Raw genomic sequence first — 26,090 nt, 5'->3', positions numbered from 1 at the left:
GAAGAAATGTTCTGAAGAGTTAGCTACCAGTCTCTAACAATCTGCTTCTGACCAAACAGTAATTTTCAGAGGCTTATATCTTGGATACATTTGGGTATATTTTCATGGGGACAGCAAAAAACACCTCTCTCTTCCTGCAGCCTCTGCCACTCTGACCTTTTCCCTTTGATCTTGCCAAACTTCAAGTCTCCGCTTCAGAGCATCAAGATGCTGGAGCTTCTCAATGGAATGGTCAAAAAATTAACCTTGGCAGAACAATGTCCTTTTTAACTCTTTCTCCAAAAAAGGTGATTTTGTTGATATTTTAAAAAAATATATATAAAAAAAATCAGCCTGAGATAGACACCCAGAATAGAATATTTCAACCTGAATGGTTAAAGTTTGGCAAAGTTTTAACCAGCTGAAAACAGCATCTTAATGTGACATGTTAGGCAACCTGAATTATATGCAGTTCTGGCTAGCTCCTGCTATAAATAAGACAACAGCAGCATTTACTAGTATTATTCTGTGGTCATCTATGCGTTACACTGCTCAGCAAGTGAAACATTAAATTTGCCCTGGTTGGATATGAAAATATTGTCCTAATTTCCAAGAGTTCAAAAGGTGGAGGAGCTGTTCCATAGAATGGATTCATTCCTTAACGGGAGAGAATTGAAAGGTCACAGATCTCAACTACTCTTATTTATTTGCAATAGGCACATAGTTCCTTTTCATCTTGAATGAAGATGGATAAAAGATAAAAACTCATACAGGTAACTATACTTTTCCAGAAATGTGTTTATATATTTCAAAACTGATGGCCTGAGAAAAATGTATTTTCTTAACACTTCTAGAACCCATTTAAAAATGCTAGAAAACACATTCTTACAGGAATAAAAGAATAATGGTGCCTCCAGATAGAGGACATATTGTGATCATAAATTCATTACAAGTCAGATATTACCCCAGGTCTTTATCAAAAGATAATGCTTTCTAGAAGAGCATTAAATCAAAGCTGTGATAAGTTGGCTAGTAGATTGCCTATAATGAGAGGCAGAGAACTAGCATGGTATCTCAAAGCTAAAGTAGCCCAGTACTTACTTTCAAATATTTCTCTGATGTCAGCTTTGAGAAAGGGAAGCTCTGCCATTAGAACACATTCCTCACTTCTTAAGTGATTAACTGGAAGAGACACAAAACAATATTACAGCCTACAAATCAAGAAATCTGTCAGTTACATGCATGCAACTGTTGTATAATACAGTTATGCCTACATGTGACGGGGTAAGCAGATGGTGACATTATGTATAACTATCACACTCCCTTTCTTCCTTTACCACAGCTCAACCTTTTGTTGAAACACAGGGCACAGTTCTGTCTTTTAAGAAAACAGAGTTTAGCCCTGAGGTTTTTCTATAAGTCAGCTTCAGGGAGAGTAAACAAACATTTAATACATACAAACATTTTGTAATTATTCCAAATTCTGTTATGAATAACTTCTTAAATAAAAGCTACTAAGTAGTAGATTTACTACACCAGTAGAAACACCTTATTATTAGGGCTGTCAAGCAATTAAAAAATTTAATAAAATTGCAATCACACTGTTGAACAATAATAAAATACCATTTATTTAAATATTTTGGATGTTTTCTACATTTTCAAATATATTCTTTTCCATTACAACACAGAATACAAAGTGTACAGTGCTCACTTTTTATTTATTTTTGATTACAAGTATTTGTACTGTAAAAAAAATATTATTTTTCAATTCACCTAATACAAGTACTGTAGTGCAATCTCTTTGTCATGAAAGTGAAACTTTTATAAATATAGAATTGTGTACAAAAGATATATATATATATATATATTCAAAAATAAAAATGTAAAATTTTAGAGCCTGCAAGTCCACTCAGTCCTACTTCTTGTTCAGCCAATCACTCAGACGAACAAGTTTGTTTACATTTTCAGGAGATAATGCTGCCTGCTTCTTGTTTACAATGTCACCTGAAAGTTCTCATGGCACTGTTGTAGCCGGCGTCACAAGATATTTACGTGCCAGATGGGCTAAAGATTCATATGTCCCTTCATGCTTCAACCACCATTCCAGAGGACATGCGTCCATGTTGATCATGGGTTCTGCTCGATAACAATCCAAAGCAGTGCAGACCGATGTATGTTCATTTTTATCATCTGAGTCAGATGCCACCAGCAGAAGGTTGATTTTCTTTTTTGGTGGTTCGGGTTTTGTAGTTTCTGCATAGGAATGTTGCTCTTTTAAGACTTCGGAAAGCATGCTCCACACCTCATCCCTCTTAGATTTTGGCAAGCACTTCAGATTCTTAAATCTTTGGTCGAGTGCCGTAGCTATCTTTAGAAATCTCACATTGGTACCTTCTTTGCATTTTGTCAACTCTGCAGTGAAACCGTTTTTAAAATGAACATGTGCTGAGTCATCCTCCAAGACTGCTAGAACATGAAATAAATGGCAAAACGGAGGTAAAACAGAGCAGGGGACATACAATTCTCCCCCCCCCCCAAGGAGTTCAGTCACAAATTTAATTAATTCATTTTTTTTTAACAAGCATCATCAGCATGGAAGCATGTCCTCTGGAATGGTGGCTGAAGCATGAAGGGGCATGCAAATGTTTTGCATATCTGGCATGTAAATACCTTGATATGCCAGCTACAAAAGTGCCAGGCAAATGCCTGTCCTCACTTTCTGGTGATGTTGTAAGTAAGAAGAGTGCAAATGTAAATGCATCTCCTGTAAATGTAAACAAACTTGTTTGTCTTAACGATCGGCTGAACAAGAAGTAGGACTGAGTGGACTTGTAGGCTCTGAAGTTTTCCATTGTTTTGTTTCTGAGTGCAGTTATGCAACAAAAATAAATCTACATTTGTAAGTTGCACTTTCATGACAAAGATTGCACTATAGTACCTGTCTGAGGTGAATTGAAAAATATTATTTCTTTTGTTTATCATTTTAGAGTGCAAATATTTATAATGAAAAATAATATACACTTTGATTTCAAACACAGAATACAATATATATGAAAATAGAAATATGAAAACAGAGTGATTAAAACTGCGATTAATCACAATGATTTTTTAATCACGATTCATTTTTTGAGTTAATCGCGTGAGTTAACTGTGATTGACAGCCCTACTTCTTACACAGACTTTCCCACTTTGTTGCCATTTTACATACATATATTAGTTCCAATAGAACATTTACAGTTCTGTACTTTAGCACATCCATCTCAACACATTTCCCTGTGATCTTCTTTCAGAGATCATTTCTCAGTCTTTATAGAGTGACCAGAACATATCGTGTGCATCATCTGGACTCTTTCGAGCTTGAGAAGAAAGACAGCATCTCAATTCTTTTCTGAACACTTCAGAACCCGCTCAGCTAACCAAGTTCCATAGGCTCTGTAGCCTTTAGGGATAACAAATGCACCTGTCTCAGATATTCCTCTAGGTCCATCAAATTCACCACAGCAGAACAAACATTATCCTAATTGAGGGCTTCCCCAGTAAGTAAAGTTGGAATAGCACTCACCTGTATCCAAAAAGCTACAGGTATTGGAACCCAGCCTTCACAACCATCCAACTGCTCAGTCCACGAGGCTGTCTTTAACTCCTGTATTTATAACCTCCTGCACCCTTACCTGAACTTTGATTGGCTCCCCTCTCAGATAGTGAATGTGTGGGACTGCTTGCCTCAATGTAATCCCTTGCATAGCTTCAGAAACATTTACTGAGTTTGTCCTACTTCTGGATATTTCTGGGCCCTTCTAGCCAAGTTGTCATGCTCTTCACTCTGCTCGTTGCACAGACACACAGACTAGTAAACCAAAACATATCTGTCTCCTCCCCATTGCTACTCTCCTTTTCTTTGCACTTAGAAAATAATCCAGTGCTACAGAATAAGTCATGTAGGTTACATACACACACACACACACCCCTTATTAAACTTTACTACTCTAAGATTAGGTTTGCTTAGTGTGAAATTCATCCCTTCACTTTTGGTTGACAAATTGCACCCGCTGTGCCAGTATGAAACCATAGTGTGTTGGAGAGAAATCCATCCCCAGGAGTGAGTAGGCAATGTTTACACTGACACCCTCTCTAGAGGTTCAGCCAGTGGTCAATCGATTTAGACTGTTGTCAGGACTCCAGCACCCAGTAAGTGGAAGCTGTCTAGGGAAGGTACTGAACTAGCCTGTCCCTATAAGGCCTTGGTCACCCCTGAGCCCCAGCCAATCCCAGCTAGTATAAACTGCCTTCCTGGGCAGACTAAGACATAATAGCAGCTTTTATGTGAAAAGAAAAGGAGTACTTGTGGCACCTTAGAGACTAACAAATTTGAGCATAAGCTTTCGTGAGCTACAGCTCACTTCATCGGATGCATTCGTGAGCTGTCGCCCATGAAAGCTTATGCTCAAATAAATTTGTTAGTCTCTAAGGTGCCACAAGTACTCCTTTTCTTTTTGCGAATACAGACTAACACGGCTGCTACTCTGAAACCAGCTTTTATATGGTTACTCTACACATCAGGTCAGACAGAATGCTCAAAGCTGTTTGCGTTACTGGTGTGACACCTGTTTGCCTGGCCTAGTGCCTGGGAATTTAAAGAGATCTCTTTAGCAGGCCTAGAAAGGTGCCTACACTATGCTTTTTTGCCAAGCGTTTCCATTGTTACTATCACAGTCTCAGCTCCACCAATGGTAGCAACAGTGGGGCAGCTAGCGTAGGAAGGGTTCCAGGTGGCCGCTGGTATTTTAAGCGCCATGTCAACTAACCCTGCTCAGGGCAAGTCTCAATGACATAGGGAGATTTTTCAAGATACAAATAGGAGTTAGGCACTTAACTGATCTTTATGTGTTTGAATCACTTCCCTCATGGCTGCCTGGAGCCCTGTCAATACTAATATCCCCCTCGTTCTCGGGAAACTAGGAACCAGGTCATGTCTCACCTCCCTGCCATGTGGCCTTGAGGAAAGATTGTAGAGAGGAACCAGCTGGAGACCCAAGCCCATAGGAGCAGCTGCAAAGCAGAGATTGCTGCTCTTGGGGGAGGGGTAAAATAGGGCCACCACCTCAGACTTCAAGCTGTGCAGGAGAAAACCCCCCTCACACACACACACACACACACACACACACACACATATATATATATATGCTTGGGGGAAGCTAAAACCCAGGCGGTGACTCCCCTCAGTACCCTGCACCTCTCCCCCCAGCCATGTGTCCTGCAGAGACTCTAGCAGTAGAAACAAAGCAGAGACCTTTGGACATATGGAGAAATCTCTACAGTTTTGACTGGACTTTCTCTGCCCTGTGCTGATTAGCTGTTTGCTCCAACCCTCCCACTCCTCTTCCCTCAAGGTCTCCTCACCTCAGCTTTATTCCATACTGGATCCTCATACCCTCTTCTCCCTACCTTGTCTCCCCACACCCCATTTCCTATCAATGTGCCCTCTCCCCTCACTTTTCTTTCAATTTACATATCACATAACTAAACCCCTTCCCCATAAAAAAATGTTGTGGCACCAACATGATCTTTGCCATCATTGCATTGATCCCTCTGCTTGTGTATTATGCCCCTTTCTCCATTCTGCATCTCTATTGTCTATTTAGAATGTAAATAGAGGCAGGGACTTGGCTAGTCTGTTTGTACAGTGCCTGTATTTCTATAGATAGGGTCCTAGTTTTTCAAAAGAATTTTTACAGTATTACATTAGATTGGAAGTCTAGTAGGCACACACATAATATGTAATCGATTTGTCAAGATATTACAATGTTGATAGTCATATCCCCCACCTCACCTTTTTCATAGAGAAGGTCAGGGAACCAATTCTTAATTGTCTTTTAAATTGCATGTTTTCAGTATTGAGTTCTGTAGTCCTCTCTAACTCACCACAGTAAGTCACAAAACATCTTCCATTTGGTTTCCATTTAAAATTAAATAGAAGGCATGTCAGCAGATCCGAATGCAGAATTTTTGTGACAGAGCTGTTAATATTTACTAGTTTATTGCATCCTGAGAATTTGTCACTGATAGACAAGAAATGGTATAGAAGAGAGGAACTGGGGAATTAAGCTCAACAAAACAAGCCAACAAGTCAGCTATACACAATAGAAATTTAGAATTTGTTCTACCACTCATAAAGCCTTCTAGACCTTTGTCATTTCCTCCTGAGTTGTCAGGGGGTCCAATAGCCAAGTAAAAAAAGAGTGGTAAGAAGAATCTGGTGTCCCTGACAAGTAACCACAATGAGAGAATCCAGTTCAGTCTGTGTAAAACTCAAGTTCCCACATTTGTATGTAATAAAGAGATTTATTCAAGGTCTAAGCCAAGTCATTTCAGGACAAAGACATTCCATCAAATGTCTTCTCTCTGTACAGAGTTATTTGATAATCGAGAGATACTGAAAAGAGGTTCTTGACATTTTCATTTTAAGTTTAGATCCATTCCACTCTTATAGAAATAGTAACATATACCAGCGTATATCTTATTTTCAAATCTATATTGTACTGGAGTACATGTATATTTGCCAGATTGCTAGTTCAAGTAACAAATGCATAAATGTGCTCTAAGGCCACCAATTCATTACAGTGACAGCCAATTTATAAAGTTTGTTACCTGCTGTTTAAAAGAAGAGGAGCCCTGTAGAAAATGGGTTTTTTGAATATAAAGAAATAGAAGCTATAAAGAATGAAGATTCTGCCCAGTAATTAATTATGGTTGGTCAAAAAGTATTGAAATCAGATACAACTGGCCCACTGCAAAGGCAACAAGTACTTTACAAAGCCAGTTTTTCCTCAGTGACATATTATAATGCAATGCATTATTAGACCACACTGAATGAGCTAATCACAGAGTACCTTTTAAAGATATACAAAGCTTGAATTGTAACACTGATATCTGGGTGGAATTTTAGCAGTTTTATTCTGATACAGTAAACATATAATGATGATAGTTTTTAGCAAAGCAGAACAGTTTAGGACATGATGTGAAGAATACCCATATCCTCTTAATATTGGATGGGAAATTCTGTTATTAGCTTCTCAGACACAGCAAGTAACTTGCTTTATCAACAATTGTTTCAATACAAGTATTAAGACATGTCAGATACGCAAGACAACCCATCACACATACTCCTTTTTGAGTTACAGTAAGAATATGTAGTGTTATAGATTTTTTTTGTCAGAGTTTCTTTCCACAAATTAAAACATGTAACCATGATGCCTCTGGTATTTCTATTTTAGTAAAAGCAATACTCCCTTTTCATTGAAAAGGGTACTAGAGGCACTACCTCCCGTCACACAGGCCCCTGAATAGCTATTACATAGCAATCTTCTTTGGAACTAGGCTGGGCTTTAAGTCATGACAGAGGCAAAGGCTCTATATTTCATCGCTGATCCTATGAACCATCTATTCCTTTGTTATTGCATTTTTAAAATAAAGTGACACCTCTTGGTCACAGCTGTAACTAATACAATGTTGCTCATCTGAGGTTTAGCAATATCATTAGACTTGCTCTAAGATGAGAGTCTTAACCCAAGAAAAATTTAAGACTATTTGCATAAGAAAGTCAGTTTGCACACACTTGTGATTATGTTAATATTCTATATTTAAGACACTTGTATAACTCAACATCATTCCTTAAGAGAGAGATTAAAACACTTCTGGTATTTTAAGGAATTAAAACAATAACTGCCCTCTGGAGATTTAAAAATCAGGTACTGAGCTCATATGATTAGAGCTCAACAGAACAGCCTGCTGTTTCCTCAGAGCCAAAATGTTTTGCAGAGTTGTACTGGTTTCCAGAAAACTTTCATCAAGAAGGTTTTTGGGCCCCGGAGGGTGGGAAGTGGAGTGAAGGGGAGAGAGAGAGAGAGACAGACACACACACACAAATAAGATAGCTGGATGGTTAGGGTACTTGCCTGAGATGTGGGAGAGCAGGACCTTGGATCTGAGTCTATCTGATTTGGAGTCATCAAAGATGAAAAACTGCTTTAAATAAGATAGTATAGACTTGAACCCGAGTCTGCCACATCCCAGGACAGTGCTCTAATCCCAGGCTATATAGACAGACCGACAGACATACACCCCTCCCTCTCTCACTTGACAATTCCCTGTTTTCATAGCATTTGAAAGGATTGGATTTTGTTCTAATGCAGAATGAAAACACATTTAAAACCTCAGAAGTTGCCACAAAATGGAATTGTCATCCTCTGGTCAGCTCTACATGCAATACATTTTTCAGAGGATTTCTGTCTTTGTTTTATACTTTAAGATAAAACAAAGCCTGGCACTCTTAGTTGCACACCATAGAAAGCAGGCAGAGGTATAATCCAGATAACATCTGATAGATGCTCTATTCAAGACAGATATTCTTACAATTTTAAGGATTCTATTTTGTTCATAGTTTTTCCACAAACCAATATTATTACTGTTATAGGTGCTTCATTTCAAGCTGTCTTTTAAAGACATGACCTTCAAGCAGAAATAAGGCATGAGCAGTAGCTGAAGTGACACAGTTTTATGGTCTTCATTGTAACTGGCTGCAACAGTAATCCGCAATCTAAAGGTTTTACTCTAATGGTTCCTCATAAGTACCAAATATCCCCTCTGCAAAGAGCATCTAAAATGTGGATTATATGTTGATTTTATATATTTAATTCTTCAAATGCACAGAAATGTCTAAGCACTCATCATTTGCTCTGGGTGCATATAGCCATATGTTAGAATACATAATATATTTAAAGAAGATGTAACAGCTAAGAAGTCACTACGACTTGTCAATAAACGTGTATTTCCAAAGCTAACATAAATACTAAGGTCCATATATTGCAAGCCACTCCACAGACTGTGCCTGCATGGATCATCATTGATTTCATTTGGGGGTCCACCCACACAAATCTCATTGAAGGATCTGGAATTAAGCATAAAGGAATTCAGGAGCCAAAGTGCTCAAGTCACTTGTGAAATAGGACATGAGCACTTTTGAAAATTTTACTCTAAATGTGTACTTAACTAGTTAAACAATATAATTATCAGCTGCTGAAAGAAAAAAGCTAATCAAGTTTTCCTGGGATAGTCTTCCTAAATATTTACATTCCAAAGGGTCAACAAAAAGGCTACAAAAGCAGCAGAAATTACAGATGGAAGACATATTAAGCAAAATTTCCTAAGTGGACCTCAACCTAGCTTCCAATTCTGGTTAGCATGAACATTAAAATGTAGTAGTTTAATTCTTGATTCACAAGAATGAATGGGTAGAATTCTAAATTCTAGCATTTGTGCCTAGCTGATTCATCTAGTCCATGAACCAACTGCAGAGATGGGCAACTTTAAGGTAGCAGAGGGCCATAAGATCCACTAAAACCCTTTGGCGAGCTGTCATGATTGAGGAATAAGTGGCCCTGGCTATCCCGGGGCGGCTTGCCTGGCTGCTGCTGTGAGAACATGCACCAGAGCAGTGAGTCCCACACCAATACCAATGCTCACTGTGTCACATATACCTGCCCACCCATGTTCACCCCCATGGTCTCCAGGTCAGCAAATGAGCCTGCACCCAAGTAGTAGCCTCCTCTTCTCCTGCAGGCAGTGGGAAGAGCAGCCTCTTGCCCTCATTTGCCATCCTCTGCACTGGCAGAACTTCTCTCTCCTGCCTTCATTCCAAGGACTTGCAGAGCTGCCTCCTCACCTCAGTCTCCTCTGGTTGGTGCACCAGATAAAATGATCTGGCATGCCAGTTGCCCGTCCCTGGCCTTTGATATGCTTGGTGTTAAGATAAACCCAGAATCATCATAATCTGATATCCCCAATCATATTTTGTTAATTCATCTACCTAACATGGTAAACTAAGAATGGAGTACGAGGCAAAAGATAAATGATCAGCCTTCACCTTGAATTTCCCAATTTGGATCCAATGTTCAACCTTGTTGTGGGGAGAGGGCTAAAATTTGCAACATTTCTCTAGACTAATATCTGCCCCTTTTTAAAAAAAAATATGCAAGTGAGCATTTCAAATCTTATTCTCTGACAAATGAGAGGAAGTGAAGGAGCCTGTGAGCAAAGAATATACCTTGTAAATTGAGATCCGTGGGCATAATTAAAAGGAGTGAGAGATGAACGGAATAGAAGGGGGACTCTTGCCCAAAGCTCAATGACTAGCTCAGGGGTGGCCAACCTGAGAGGGAGCCAGAATTTACCAATGTACATTGCCAAAGAGCCACAGTAATACATCATCAGCCCTCCATTAGCTCCCCACTCCCAGCATCTCCCTCTCACCTGATCAGCCCTCCCCCTCCCTCCCCGCACCTCCTGATCAGTTGTTTCATGGCGTACAGGAGGCTTTGGGAGGGGCGGGGGAGGAGCAAGGGCATGGCAGGCTCAGGGAAAGGGGCGCAAAGGGGTGGAGTGGGGACAGGGCTTGTGGCAGAGCCAGGGGTCGAGCAGTGAGCAGCCCCCAACACATTGGAAAGTTGGAAAAGTAATTTTGCCAGAGGTAAGATTGTTACTTTTTATTTGTATTAAACTAGCACACAGAAACTATTTAGCTTTGGGACCCCAGCGTGCGGGGTGTTGTACAAACACAATAGAAGTCAATCCCTACCCTAAAAAGTTTAGAGGTTTAGGTCCTAATCTTGCAAAGATTTACACACATGCTTAACATGTGAATAAGAAGGGATTTGCTCCAGTATTTATTTGTTTAAAGCATATCTGTTCAGCCAGTCCCCAGAGCTTTAAAGAGAACAGTGAAACTTCATGGAGTCTAGCTGATCCTCAGTGCACAAGGGGTTCACTGCATCTTCACTTTCATCTCCCTTTGTACATGTACTCAGGGGAAGAGGTGTGAGGAAGGCAGCTGGAGAGACAGAAAAGGGAAAACTCCTGGTGCAGTAGAAAGCTGTGCTCCATAACCAGGTGCAGAATGAACCTTAGGATGAGGCAATTCTTTGATCAGCTTGTTTGTCTTTATTTATGCTGATAAACAGCAGTTTTATTTCTGCAGAATTACCCCACTACCTTACAAATACTTAAAAATAATTATTTATCCTTTTGGCCAACTCAAGTCCAATTTTGAAACCTGTAAGTCCCTTAAATAAATCCTGCATAGTAAGAGTTGCTTGTTTTAGATATTATGCATTTTTCATTGTATAAATCAAGGGTGGGCAAACTTTTTGGCCCGAAAGCCACGTTGGGGAATAGAAATTGTATGGCGGGTCATGAATGCTCACAAAATTGGTGTTGGGGGTATAGGAGAGGGTGAGGGCTCTGGATGGGGGTGCAGGCTCTGGGGTGGGACTGGGGATGAGGAGTTTGGGATGCAGGAGGGTGCTCCAGGCTGGGATTGAGGGGTCTGGAGAGCAGGAGGAGGGATCGGGCTGGGGCAGGGGATTGTGGTATGGGGAGAGGCTCAGGGTGCAGTCTCCAAGCGGTTCTTACTTCAAGCGGCTCCCGGAAGCAGTGGCATGCCTCTTCTCTGGCTCCTATGTGGAGGCACATCCAGGCAGCTCTGCACGCTGCCCCATCTGCAAGCACTGCCATGCAGCTCCCATTGGAGCATTGGAGGGGGCCATTGGAGCACCTAGAAGCCAGATCGGGGCCATACCGTGGCTTCTGGGAGCTGCGTGGTGTGGCTCCCCAACTCAGAGCCCTGGCTACAATGGGGCTGAGCTGTGTGGTGCAGCCATGACCCTGCGCCCCAGCCAGAGTGTCAGAGCAGGGCCGACCCTGCTCCCCAGCGGGAGCACATGAGCTGTCTTAAAATGGCTCCCAGCCCGGATCCGGCCTGTGGACCATAGTTTGCCAACCCCTGGTATAACGCAAAGTTATGTTAACTATTCATCTAACCCTCAATAAAAATAATCCCAAATAAAATTTAATCATGCTGAATTTAAGGAGTTAGATTAGAAATTAGATATAAAAGGTAGCCAAGGTCTAACATCTTTATATCAAAAATTGTCAGTGCCTCAATGATTTTTCTGCAAAGAGAGCACAAAGGAAGATGAAATATACAGTGGATGTAACCCCTTTGTGTTCCACATCAGTAATTTAAACCAGAGCAGAATATGCATCAACTAAAAAACAAACATTCAAAAAGATGTATTCCATCAACATTGTGTATGTTCACACACATTTACTAGTGAATGTTTTAGAGGTTATGGAGAAATTATGGAGATATGTTGGTTTGTAGCAGTGTAGCACGCATACACAAATTTAAACCGCTACTTGGACATTTTTTCCCACCATATAAACAAAAGCTTCCGCAGTACAATACTCCTGCTGCAATTCATCCTGAACAGGCCAATGTCTCCCCAGTGGCAATTATGTAAGTTACTGCTTTTCTACAGAAACTGAGCGCCACTCCCCTTCCCACACTGCTGTCACCCATGCCCTGTGCTGCTCATAGAAGAGAGACTAGAAAAATCCATTAAAGGTTTCTTATTCCAATTTATGATGCAAGTAATTGCTTCTAGTTAAAGAAACAGGAGTACAGTAGATATTGCTCGGTGTGCATGGTTTTTGTCATTATTAAAGGAACACAGCTCCTTTTTCCAAATAAAAATATCTGCCCTATGAGCAGAGAGTGATGGAAATGTGATGTAAAGGACAAATGCAGGTGAGGAAATAAAAACCATGGGCCTCTAAATGTCAACAAAAGCAACTGGCAAACCTTACTTTGTTCAATTTCACATTCATATGTTCAATATATCGGGGTACAAAGACTACATCTAAGATTAAACACCAAAAGCTGCTATTTTATTCTCCACTACAAAGTGATGCTATTACCGAAAGAAAAGTAGTACTTGTGGCACCTTAGAGACTAACAACTCTAAGGTGCCACAAGTACTCCTTTTCTTTTTGCGAATACAGACCAACACAGCTGCTACTCTGAAACCTGCTATTACAGAAGTATCTTTTAAAGACTGTGCAGCACATTAAACGGTTTTGTTTAGTAAACTACATAAGCTTTTCCATTTTTGGTGCAAAGCCAAAACAAGTGACAAAAGACTATAGACTGCAATGAAAGTACCTGATTATGTAATACAATTGTATAACACGGTAAGTGTAAATTAGAAGCTTTGATGTTCAATTTAAATGTAGTCTTTGTGCCCTGTGAATATCTAAATGGGGAACTGAATGAAGGAAAGTGTTTTGTGACAATGGTTAAAAAAAAACAAAGTGAGGTTCTTCTGACAATGAACAAGCAATGTTAGTAGAAATAAGGAAACCAGCAGTATCCCTAAAGCTACTTTCTCTCTTTGTTTAACTGTGGAAAGGTGCTGCTTAGCATGTTTGTCAGACCTTCCTGTGTGATTTCCTACCATAGATTTAAAGAGTATTTACACATGAAGTTTGCCAATAACTCTGGCTGAAAAGGTTAAGATTCATTGTTCTTATTTCCCCACTGATTGTGTGCAGATCATGTTTCTATCACACTCCGTTATGTGGTTTTTATGTCCTCTTATTTGGAAAAAATAGAACTATATTACTTTAATGATGACAAAAGGCATATCTATTCCTGTGTTATCAGTATAGAAGCAGTTATACTTTGATAATAAATCTGAATAAGAAAACTTTCTATTGATTTTTCTCATTGCTTCTGTGAGCAACACAGGGAAGAGAGTGTGTGGGCTCACCTATTGAAAAGTAGTAATCCCCCATAATCTGCACAGGTGATGTTTAGGATGATCTGCACTGGTTGTGTAGCAATGCAGAGTTGCATTTGTTTATATGATGGAAAATTGTCCATATCTCACTTAAAATTTGCATATTTTTAATTCAGATACAAATAGTTTTACAGCACAACCAAAATATGGACATAGAGAGAGAGAGAATGTGTGTGTGTGTGTGTGTGTGTGTGTGTGTGTGTGTGTGTGTGTGTGTGTGTGTGAGAGAGAATATATGTACATACACTCCAAACACTCCTGGCCAGATTTTCAGAAAGAGCTCAGCTCTTATTTAGACACCTAAGGTGTTAGATTTTCAGAAGAGTCAACACGCATTGGGCACCGAGCTATTTTGAAAAATCTAGCCATGTCACTATAGGAGCTTCTAGGTGCTGAGCAAAGCTGGCCAAAACTCAGATTTTTTAAAAGACAGTACACACACTAACATATGATGGATGTAATTCAGCTTTCTACAAGAAATTATCTGGGGCATGAAAGCGTGGTCACAAAGCTATTTGCACTATTAATTGCAGAGTATAGGATTAAAAGGAATGACTCTGTCTTGTCTCCTTTTGTTCTACTGGTCCTGACAACCAAGTTGATTAAGAGGTAGGAAAATTAAACCTTTCCATCAACATCTTAGCCTGGATTAGATCTGAGCTCTAAATAAACCTCCATTGATTTTTGATGCAACCGTAGCAAGAATTGAATAGATTTATGGGCATGAAATAATCACGTAATCCCAGATGAAGGACATATAAATACATATGATCAGCAATTTCAGTAGCATCCCAAAGAGATCTATGACAGAGGCATTCATCACCTAAAGTTGAATTTTTGACAGGGAGACATGGAAAACTACACATACAAGAATACAAATTTGTTACATAAAAAAGCTGGGTGAGTCTTCTGTGGCCTTTGTTCTGTATTCAACATTTCAAGGCAATGTTTTGATACCACTGTGTACAATGGATCAGTCCAATGCAAAGACATCATAATGATTTCATGAATCTAACATTTAATAAGGAAACCTTAACTAATTTGTGGAAGAATAATGAAAACGACATTTCAACTAACACTTGAATAACAGAGATGCTAAAATAAAGACAATGTACTTAGTAATAAGACTATGGTTCAAAAATTATAAGTGCAGCCCCCAAAAGAGAGGCATAGTAAATATTATTTACACGAATCCACTGATGTGGATCAAACATTTCCATAGAATCCACTGGTTCTGATAATGATCAGAGAATTCCTCGCACATCATTTCCTACATGCCTTTTAATAGAAACTGCATAAACAGGCTACCAACAGGGAAAAAGTTTCAAAATCATATAAAAAGACTAATAAACTTTTCCATTCATGAAATGTGCTGAAAACCCTACAATCACAATGGTATAGTACAAGGGAAGAGCAGCTGGCAGTTTTAAGAAAAAAGAAGAAGCACCCTATTACAAATAAAGAAATTATAATTGCTTCTGCTACTGCTGTAGGAAAGTCATTGGCAATTGACTAGTATTTTGTTCTAGAACTGACTGAATATGATCCCCAAAAAAGATCAGATGAAGAATAATCATGGAGGTGGTGGAAAACTAAGGCTGGAGGGGAGGTTTTATTTGCAATAACTTTGAGAGAGCAGAACACTTACATTAAAGCCAACAAAGGGCATGGGAATGAGGCAGACCTATTTAAAGCTTTCTACTAGCATTAGGGTAGCAACTTCTTAACAGTCAAAACTATCAGCAACAAAGCACTGGCATAAATCTCACAATCACTATATTCCTAAACATTTGAAGAACAGCCAAGGGAACAAAGTGATTCAGTGCATTAGTCTTTCAACCCTGTAAAACTAGGGATATATTGATTATATTGGGATACTCAGAAAAATTAACGAGTTAAAACAAGATATGAATTCAAAGTGGATTAGTTAAGCCACAATAAACCCTTGTGTGGACAGTCACATTCAGAATTCAAGTGGACTTGCGTCAATTTCATTTTAGAATTAATTAGCCACTTGAATTCTGAAGGAGAACATCTACACAGGGATTTAATGCGGTTTAACTAATCCACTTTAAATTCACACCCTTATTTAAATTTGGATGAACATTGAGTGTAAAGCCTAGATGAAACCAAGATACTAGATAAGATTACAACACAATTATACATACACATCACAAAACTATTGGAGAGTTTTGGACAACTCAGCATAAGTGGCGGCCTCTGCTCAATTTTTTGCAATTGGATTTAAGGAACTCTGTATTTCCTGTCTTCTCTTTCTGTTATGGATTTATTATTTCCCCTGAAATGCCATAATTCAGTCTAGCAAAAGATATTATTTACATACAAAGACAGTGGCTGCTTGGCTACAGGTACCAGAGACTATTCCCAACCCACACACTGCCTCTTAACCTCACCACTATAGCACGACCAGCGTAGATACATTTTAGGCTCAATCTAGAAATTGTCTCTCCAGATCTGGATTGTGGTATGTTGGCAGGGCAACTTGGGGAAGTCTGTACTGCTGCTGCTCATTCTGCACTTGTTTTGTGAATAAAGTAAGGACTTTAAACTTCAGGGCTACCAACCCAGCATTTTTCATGAGTAGTTCAACAAAAGTTATAAAAACTAGGACACATTTGGATAACATAACTTTCTTTTCCTCAGGGTTAGCACCTTTATTTCAGAAAGCCCAACAATAGCCAAGGCTCAATCACAAAACACAGAGAATGTCTAGAATAAAGCAATCTATCAGAGTTTCTTGACAGTGAAAAGTTGAGGGTGTGGTACAGTGGAGATTGATGACAGGAAAGAGGAAATTTAAAGATTTGGCTGCTTCGGACCCATTTTGAATACCACATCAAGTCAGTATCTACTACCCACAAGCTCTTACATTCTGTGCATCCAGTATTGTGCTGGGATACAAGGGGACACCATCTATCCAATGGCAGAATTGGACCCTATTTGCAAATAATGCATTCAAATGAGCAGTAAATTTAATCTAAGGAAATCACGTTTTTCAAATGTAGTTTCAAAGGACTCATTTATTGGTCTCTGACTTGTGACTTAAAAATGAGCTGTTTTTTTTTAAACTACTAAAACTAAATGCATAGTAGCCTAGTATACTAAAGATTTACTTTTTAAATGGGTCAGCTTTCTGTTCTTATTTGTTCCAGTTTTAGTTTCTATCAGGTATTTAAGCTCACAATAATCAACTTCTAGGTGTATGCTGTATGGCTGTGGTCTCTCAGTGACAAGAGCAGTTGTCTTAGATGGTGGGGGGAAATGAGAACAGAACAAATTTGTTCTTTGTCATCATTGGTCTAGAACAGTGGTTCTCAAAGTTTTGGACTGGTGACCCCTTTCACATAGCAAGCCTCTCAGTGTGACACCCCTGCCCCTTTATAAATGAAAAACACTTTTTTATATAACACTATTATAAATGCTGGAGGCAAAGTGGGGTTTGGGGTGGAGACCGATAACTTGCAACCCCCCATGTAATAACCTCGTGACCCCCCGAGGGGTCCCAACCCCCAGTTTGAGAACTCCTTGTCTAGAATATGATATTGATTAGAAGCAAATATTAGCTAGAAAGTAGTCTAAGGGAATCCATAATTGCTTCAACCCTGTTTCTCCCAGAAAATGCCAGCACAGTTTGAGAGACAGAGTTAGGAATTAATCTGGGAGGTGGGGGAAAGGTGGGAATTGGCCAGAACCACCTTAAAATATCTAATTGAATGACTTTGACATATGTCCTTGACACACCTTTATACCAACCACAAAGTTACTCTTAACAATAGCATATCACCATTAACAGTCTTTGAACACTCAACACAGAACATCTCCTGGTATCTAGCTTGCCCCAGGGGTAGGGCAGCACAAGGCAAAGGTGGCTTAAAACTATCCTTGCACATTTCCAATTACAGATCTGTGCTGTAATTTGCTATACTGCCATTCTGTTAGTTTTGTACTGTATGAAACACCCTCTTTTCCCAGTTTGCTGTATCATTGAAGGTTTCTTAAAATAAAAGTTACAATAAAAATTGTGCTAGAAACCATTATAGCAGAAGCTTCAGATAGATGGTTGCCTAGTGAAGGTAGATTCTTTTCTGGGGTTTCCCACTCATTCCTATATAGTGATAGATTTTGAATCTTGGTCTGCTCAGTGCTGACTTCATTGACTTTCTAACATAGCAGGGACTACAGTTTATTTAGTCTTGAATAATTTATTGTCAAGTGCTTCTAATTGTCTAACCACACTTGCTTTCTCCTGGACTGTCCTTAGCAGGAAAGGCATTCAGACTTAGTGCAGTGCCCACAAGTGGCACAGCAGGCCATGATTTGAAGAAAAGGTTTAATCATATGGCATGTCCCAGAACAAACTGCACCTTCATGTATATTATCTGGAGCTCTGCACAAAGTATCCTCCAAAATGACTCACCTGCAGTGTGTTCTGACACATTAGAGTACAAGATTTTTTATTAGAGCTGGTCGAAAAATGAAGGGGAAAATGGTGATAACACCATTGACTTTTGTTGTTTTTTAGTGAGAATTTCAAAATTCAAGAACATTGACCAATCGCTATTTGCTAGTCTAAACCCAGGAGATAGCTCATGTTGCAGCCAAACCATGCTACGTTCTCAACTCATATAGAGAGTGTCAGCTTTCCTATTTGCTAAGGGACAGTTACTACTTAAGAAAAGCATCTATTTGTACATTGTAGCCCTCTTTAAAAAGAGACACAGAGAGAGAGACCCTTTTAGTACTGTGTATTTCATTTAAATTAAATATAGTGCTTAGCCTCAGCAGAATTAAGCCCCATAAAATCTACATTTATAATACAAACACCGCTTATTCCAATCTATTGCAGTACTAATGTCCAGCATTACAATATACTTCATATCTCAAGGAAGAGGACATTCCCAAGGGATCTCCCCTTCCAAAGGAAAGTGGCATACCACAGCACTTAGTATCATATCGCACGTTGCTGAGTTCAGAAACCAACCACTGACCAAATGATAGATTTTTCCAGGCTTAAAAGGTCCATTCAGTTCCAGATAGTATCAAATCAATTATCAGGCCACAACATTTTTCAGTGAAATGCTACTAGTTTTAACCATTTCCCAAAGAATGAAAAAAGTAACTCTTGTTGTGAGTTGCAGTTTTTTTTGTATGGAGTATGTTTCTATGACCACATAAAGTTCCTTGAGGGATAAGGGCAGCACAAAGAGGAAGTTATAAAGCTAGCTAAGTGCCTGCTTAACTACCTACCTGCTGGTAATGGCACTGCGTTTTCACTGTTTGAAGTCTTTGCACTGATATGAACATTTCTGTCCATATCCCCAACTGGACACAAACATTGTCATGAATTGTTAATTAAATCTTATAGTAGCTAATAGGAAGGGTTGTTTCTCTGAGGTGGATTTTTATACCAACCCCTCCTACACACACACACACACACACAATACATGCTCTAATCCTTCTCATAATCATGACCTACCTGCACCTGTGAGGGATGAACCAGTCAATCAGGGAAATAACCTAGAACTGAGCAGACTACTGTCTATTTGGGTTCTGAAGGATAGCACGCAGCTGGATCACATCAAAGGATACAGCATTCAGAACTCCCAGTGCAGGCTGCATCAGTTTATATACAAACACTCATTACAAGGCAGTTTCTATTCAGATCTGTTTTCTTGGGTAGATCTTGCAGACCCTATTGCATATAGTCAGATAACAGTCACTGCATTGGTGCTTTGGCTGAAGCCCCTTTCGAGTGTTGTCAGATAAATGTTAACGTGCTGGTGCTTTAGGCTGGTTGTGATCCACTTCCATAAAAACCTCTTCCACAGCCTGAGATTTTTTTACTCAACACTCGTCTGTTTGATATTCAATGAAAGGCTCATATTGCATTTGGATGTGAAATGGAATTGAGCAAAGAGATGTCAGGAGAAAACAGATGCTGTTGAAAATATAGGGAAAAGGTTAGGGGGGTTTTCTGGGGGGAGGAGGGGTATTTGTTTTTTTTCCAAGGGAGAAAATTAACACAGCTGATCAGAGTAGTTTATGAGGTTTCTCCAGCATTTTGAGACACTAGCAGATTGACAGTAAAATGTGTTTCCCTCAGCCAGCAAAATGACTGGCCAAAGCAAAGAGGGTCTGGCAACAATTACTACATAAGTCGTTTGACCTTTTGGGTAGGAAAGCAGCATAGTAAAGATGATGCAATGTATTATGACATTTCACAGTCTGCTGGTACTAGTAGATGACTAGTCAGATGAAGGTTTTTAACCATCAGAGGAGTGAAGTTTTGGAATAACCTTCCAAGGGAAGCAGTGGGGACAAAAGATCTATCTGGTTTTAAGATTCTACTTGATAAGTTTATGGAGGAGATGGTATGATGGGATAATGGGATTTTGGTAAGTAATTGATCTTTAAATATTCATGGTAAATAGGCCAAATCCCCTGAGATGGGATATTAGATGGATGGGATCTGATTTACTATAGAAAATTCTTTCCTGGGTATCTGGCTGGTGAATCTTGCCCATGTGCTCAGGGTTTAGCCGATTGCCATATTTGGGGTCGGGAAGGAATTTTCCTCCAGGGCAGATTGGAGAGGCCCTGGAGGTTTTTTTGCCTTCCTCTGTAGCATGGGGCATGGTTGACTGGAGGGAGGCTTCTCTGCTCCTTGAAGTTTTGAACCATGATTTAAGGACTTCAATAGCTCAGACATGGGTGAGGTTTTTCATAGGAGTGGGTGGGTGAGATTCTGTGGCCTGCGCTGTGCAGGAGGTCGGACTAGATGATCAGAATGGTCCCTTCTGACCTTAGGATCTATGAATCTAGATTGTGTTCTCTCTATAACTATATCACACAAGAAGAAATACAAAATTACCAGTCCCAGAAACATCAAACATTACCTCAATCTACAATTGCTACTTTTTCCCAGTGTATCAAGAGTATTATGATATTTTTTGCCATGATAGTGAACTAACACATTTTAATGCAATAGTGTTTCTATGCAATACCACCAGGAGTCATTGCATCAGAAACATCACATCAAAATCATCATTACAGGCAATCTTCATGAAAGGATTACCCTATAATACAGGGAAGGTCTTGAAATCCTCTCACGCAATGTATGAAAATACTTACTGATGCTAGGTGCATGGTACTGATCTCCGTTACACCAGTATAAATCAAAAGCAATTTCAGTGAAGTCCAAAGGCCTGAATCTCCCTTCTATTACACCATTTTTACACTAGTGTGAATCCACTGACTTATACAGAGTTACACTAATATAGAACTGTTGCAACAGCCTGGAGAATTGGGCCCAAACTCAAGGAAATCAGGGAGAGACTAGAGCACATCCTGTGACATTATGGTTTCTTCCTAGGCCCCACCTTTCAAACACCATTCTTTGCACCCAAATTGATATCAGTAGAAAGACTCAGAAAGCAATAGCCCAGAACTTTCACAAAGAATGAAAAACAACATTCCTTAGAAGTGTTGAGGTTGATTGTGTCTTCTTTTGTCTTGTCCTGTAATAGAAACAACATTCCTGCTTTGGGACAGCCTCAATAAATTACTTTTGTGGCTATCCAAATGCATTGCTCCAGAATTTAATCACCCACTAAACCCTCATCTGTTCCTCCATCTTTAATGCTGTCATTTAAACAGCTGACTCCATGACATTTGCAATTATGTAGGTTTAAAAAAAAAGTGTATTCAAACACTAATAAATGCTGCTACTTCTCCCTCGGTCTTAAATTTTAATTGGTTGTGCAGAATTTTCTCTTGAAGCCTAAAATTAGCATTTGACCAGCATGGTCCATGTTCAAAGTGTTATGTGAATGATCCTCACCTCAGTAAGATGTTTTTGGAGCATTTCTGTGGTTTTATGTTCTTCTTATAAATGTGATACGTCCATTTAGAAACACTACAACAGACATTCAGTCTCAGGCATATTAACCTTTTAAATACATACAATTTTATTAAAAGTTTAAGAGGTAAACAATATTCTTATAAAAATGTCTGTGCTGTTCTTTAGATGGGAGTTAAAATATAATGGCCCAACCACCCCAAAGGGGCTTAAGGATTGCATCATTGACAGTCACAATGCCTTACTTTTAGGCACCTAGAAAAATCACAGGGAGAACACTACAATCCACAAAGCCTGAGTTAGGTGCCTAGACTCTTATGCAATTAATGGGGAACAAGAGGCACCTTAAAATATGATCCATAAAGCCAGCACACTAGGTGAGGGGCTGCTTAAAGGAGCTAATGGGAGATGCCAGTGAAAGGGGTGCATGCTAAGCCCTGACGCTCTCTCTCTTCTCTCACCACTAAGTCTGGTCTGCAGGGATGAGCCTATCCTGCTTGTAATTCACAAACTGGGAAGACAGACATTTATCTGCGTAAGTCATGTGTGGGGCCTGATCATAGGCCACCTAACTCCACACAAATCAGCTGGGGGTGAAGGATGAGCCCATCCTCTTTTATAATCTTTAGCCCAGTGGTTACGGTACTCACCCAATGTATGAGAGACCCCCAGTTCTGCCTGACAAGAAGGGATTGGAACAGGGATCTGCCAACTCTTAGGTGAGTGATCTAGCCTACAGAGTCATTCTAACTCGCACTGGCCCAATTAATTATTATTCAATTAATGTGGAAGAGGTTGAGGGAGCCCCACATCAAAATATGCCATAGGCTAAGGGTTAGGGTATTAACTTGAGAAGCAGCAGGTCCCTGTTGAAATCTCTCCTCCTCAATAGGTGGAGATGGGGGAGCTTGACCAAGGGGGTAGCCTCATCTTAGATGAATACCCTAGCCGTTGGGTTAATGGTTACCAGGGAGGTGATCCTTCTCCTCCTTCCCAGTTAGCTGTGTGTGGAGTTAGGCAGCCTCTGTGCATACCTACTAGATCAAGCCACATGTGGAACTTGGGTGGCTGAACAGTTTGTTTTTCCCCTGGTTCACAAATTGCTCTAGGGCATAGGCAGGAAATAGGCACCTGGGTGCCTAGAATAAGGCAGCAGTGCACATGTCAGAGACAGAAACATGGGGATTAGGAAACTTTTACTGCAAAGACTTGGGCATAGAGTGAGTTTTGGCACATACAGCGTTAGGCAGCAAAGAGGAAGCTTTGTGGATCACAGGGGTGCTTACGTACCACCCAAAGTTTAGTAATAGTGATGGGTACTTCTATGCAAAATGCACAAGTAATTCTAAGAGCCAAATCTTCTACTGCCTTGCCTGTTGTGTAGTCATTAGCATCGCTGCAAAGTAGGTGTCACATGCTATCAAAGCAATAATCACACACCAGGGGTAGCATCAGTGCTTAATTTGTAATGAAAGAGGTGCCGGGGCTCAAGCAATATATTTACTTTCATAACTGACTTGCCAAGCCCAGAGGTGTGGGACTATGAACTGCCAAGCCGAGAGGTGCTGGGGCTCAGTCCTGACAAGGCCTGGCACAAATGAAGCCCTGGGTAAAATCATAGAATATCAGGATTGGACCTCAGGAGGTCATCTAGTCCAACCCCCTGCTCAAAGCAGGACCAATCCCCAACTAAATCATCCCAGCCAGGCCTTTGTCAAGTCTGACCTTAAAAACCTCAAAGGAAGGAGATTCCACCACCTCCCTAGGTAAAGCATTCCAGTGCTTCACCACCCTCTTAGTGAAAAAAAGTTTTTCCTAATATCCAACCTAAACCTCCCCCACTGCAACTTGAGACCATTACTCCTTGTTCTGTCATCTGCTACCACTGAGAACAGTCTAGATCCATCCTCTTTGGAACCCCCTTTCACATAGTTGAAAGCAGCTATCAAATCCTGCCCCATTCTTCTCTTCTGCAGACTAAATAATCCCAGTTCTCTCAGCCTCTCCTCATAAATCTTGTGTTCCAGTCCCCTAATCATTTTTGTTGCCCTCTGATGGACTCTTTCCAATTTTTCCACATCCTTCTTGTAGTGTGGAGCCCAAAACTGGACACAGTACTCCAGATGAGGCCTCACCAATCTTGAATAGCGGGGAATGATCAAGTCCCTCGATCTGCTGGCAATGCCCCTACTTATACAACCCAAAATGCCGTTAGCCTTCTTGGCAACAAGGGCACACTATTGATTCATATCCAGCTTCTCATCCACTGTAACCCCTAGGTCCTTTTCTGCAGAACTGCTGCCTAGCCATTCGGTCCCTAGTCTGTAGCAGTGCATGGGATTCTTCCATCCTAAGTGCAGGACTCTGCACTTGTCCTTGTTGAACCTCAGAATACTTTTGACCCAATCCTCTAATTTGTCTAGATCCCTCTGTATCCTATCCCTACCCTCCAGCATATCTCCCACTCTTCCCAGATTAGTGTCATCTGCAAACTTGCTGAGGGTGAAGTCCACACCATCCTCCAGATCATTAATGAAGATATTGAACAAAACTGGCCCCAGGACTGACCCCTGGGGCACTCTGCTTGATACGGGCTGCCAATTAGACATGGAGCCATTCATCACTATCCGTTGAGCCCAATGATCTAGCCAGCTTTCTATCCACCTTATAGTCCATTCATCCAGCCCATACTTCTTTAACTTGCTGGCAAGAATACTGTAGGAGACCGTAGCAAAGGATTTGCTAAAGTCAAGGAATTACACATCCACTGCTTTCCCCTCATCCACAGAGCCAGTTATCTCATCATAGAAGGCAATTAGGTTAGTCATGCATGACTTGCCCTGGGTGAATCCATACTGACTGTTCCTGATCACTTTTTTCTCCACTAAGTGCTTCAGAATTGATTCCTTGAGGACCTGCTCCATGATTTTTCCAGGGACTGAGGTGAGGCTGACTGGCCTGTAGTTTCCCAGATCCTCCTTCTTCCCTTTTTTAAAGATGGGCACTACATTAGCCTTTTTCCAGGCATCTGGGACCTCCCCTGATCGCCACGAGTTTTCAAAGATAATGGCCAATGACTCTGCAATCACATCCACCAACTCCTATAGCACTCTCGGATGCAGTGCATCCGGCCCCATGGACTTGTGCTCATCCAGCTTTTCTAAATAGTCCCGAACAACTTCTTTCTCCACAGAGGGCTGGTCACCTCCTCCCTGTGCTGTGCTGCCCAGTGCAGTAGTCTGGGAACTGACCTTGTTTGTGAAGACAGAGGCAAAAAAAGCATTGAGTACATTAGCTTTTTCTACATCTTCTGTCATTAGGTTTCAGAGTAGCAGCCCTGTTAGTCTGTATTCGCAAAAAGAAAAGGAGTACTTGTGGCACCTTAGAGACTAACAAATTTATTAGAGCATAAGCTTTCGTGAGCTACAGCTCACTTCATCGGATGAAGTGAGCTGTAGCTCACGAAAGCTTATGCTCTAATAAATTTGTTAGTCTCTAAGGTACCACAAGTACTCCTTTTCTTTTTGTGTCATTAGGTTGTCTCCCTCATTCAATAGGGGGCCCACACTTTCCTTGACTTTCTTCTTGTTGCTAACATACCTGAAGAAACCCTTCTTGTTACTCTTAATATCTCTTGCTAGCTGCAACTCCAAGTGTGATTTGGCCTTCCTGATTTCATTCCTGCATGCCTGAGCAAAAAATTTATACTCCTCCCTGGTCATTTGTCCAGTCTTCCACTTCTTGTAAGCTTCTTTTTTGTGTTTAAGATCAGCAAGAATTTCACTGTTAAGCCAAGCTAGTCACCTGCCATTTTTACTATTCTTTCTACACATTGGGATGGTTTGTCTCTGTAACCTCAATAAGGATTCTTTAAAATACAGCCAGCTCTCCTGGACTCCTTTTCCCCTCATGTTATTCTCCCAGGGGATCCTGACCATTAATTCCCTGAGGGAGTCAAAGTCTGCTTTTCTGAAGTCCCGGTTCCTTATTCTGCTGCTCTCCTTTCTTCCTTGTGTCAGGATCCTCATGGTCACTGCCTCCCAGGTTCCCATCCACTTTTGCTTCCCCTACTAATTCTTCCCAGTTTGTGAGCAGCAGGTCAAGAAGAGCTCTGCCCCTAGTTGGTTCCTCCAGCACTTGCACCAGGAAATTGTCCCCTGCACTTTCCAAAAACTTCTTGGATTGTCTGTGCACTGCTGTATTGCTCTCCCAGCCGATATCAGGGTGATTGAAGTCTCCCATAAGAACCAAGGCCTGCAATCTAGTAATTTCCATTAGTTGCCGGAAGAAAGCCTTGTCCACCTCATCCCCCTGGTCCGGTGGTCTATAGCAGACTCCCACCATAATATCACCCTTGTTGCTCACACTTCTAAACTTAATCCAGAGACTTTCAGTTTTTTCTGCAGTTTCATACCGGAGCTCTAAGCAGTCATACTGCTCTCTTACATACAATGCAACTCCCCCACCTTTTCTGCCCGGCCTATCCTTCCTGAACAGTTTATATCCATCCATGACACTATTCCAGTCATGTGAGTTAT

At 40.5% G+C, this 26,090-nt stretch overlaps 1 protein-coding gene across 5 annotated transcripts in view; it reads right to left on the bottom strand.

The window, feature by feature from the left end:
- The window catches only part of LOC119850414 (bromodomain-containing protein DDB_G0280777-like), a 66,053-nt gene that overhangs the window by 36,782 nt on the left and 3,181 nt on the right, over nucleotides 1-26,090 (bottom strand). For 2 of the 5 annotated variants that reach the window (XM_038388340.2, XM_038388341.2), the window contains exon 2: nucleotides 1,081-1,161. In XM_038388340.2, coding sequence (XP_038244268.1) covers nucleotides 1,081-1,161 — 81 coding nt within the window. Of the gene's footprint in view, nucleotides 1-1,080; nucleotides 1,162-18,941; nucleotides 19,162-26,090 lie in introns of those variants that run through there. The other 3 variants (XM_038388338.2, XM_038388342.2, XM_043508076.1) reach the window with 3 other exon arrangements.

Source organism: Dermochelys coriacea, chromosome 2, assembly GCF_009764565.3.
Source record: "Dermochelys coriacea isolate rDerCor1 chromosome 2, rDerCor1.pri.v4, whole genome shotgun sequence".
NCBI lineage: Eukaryota > Metazoa > Chordata > Testudines > Dermochelyidae > Dermochelys > Dermochelys coriacea.
This window is presented reverse-complemented; position numbering and strand designations above follow the sequence as displayed.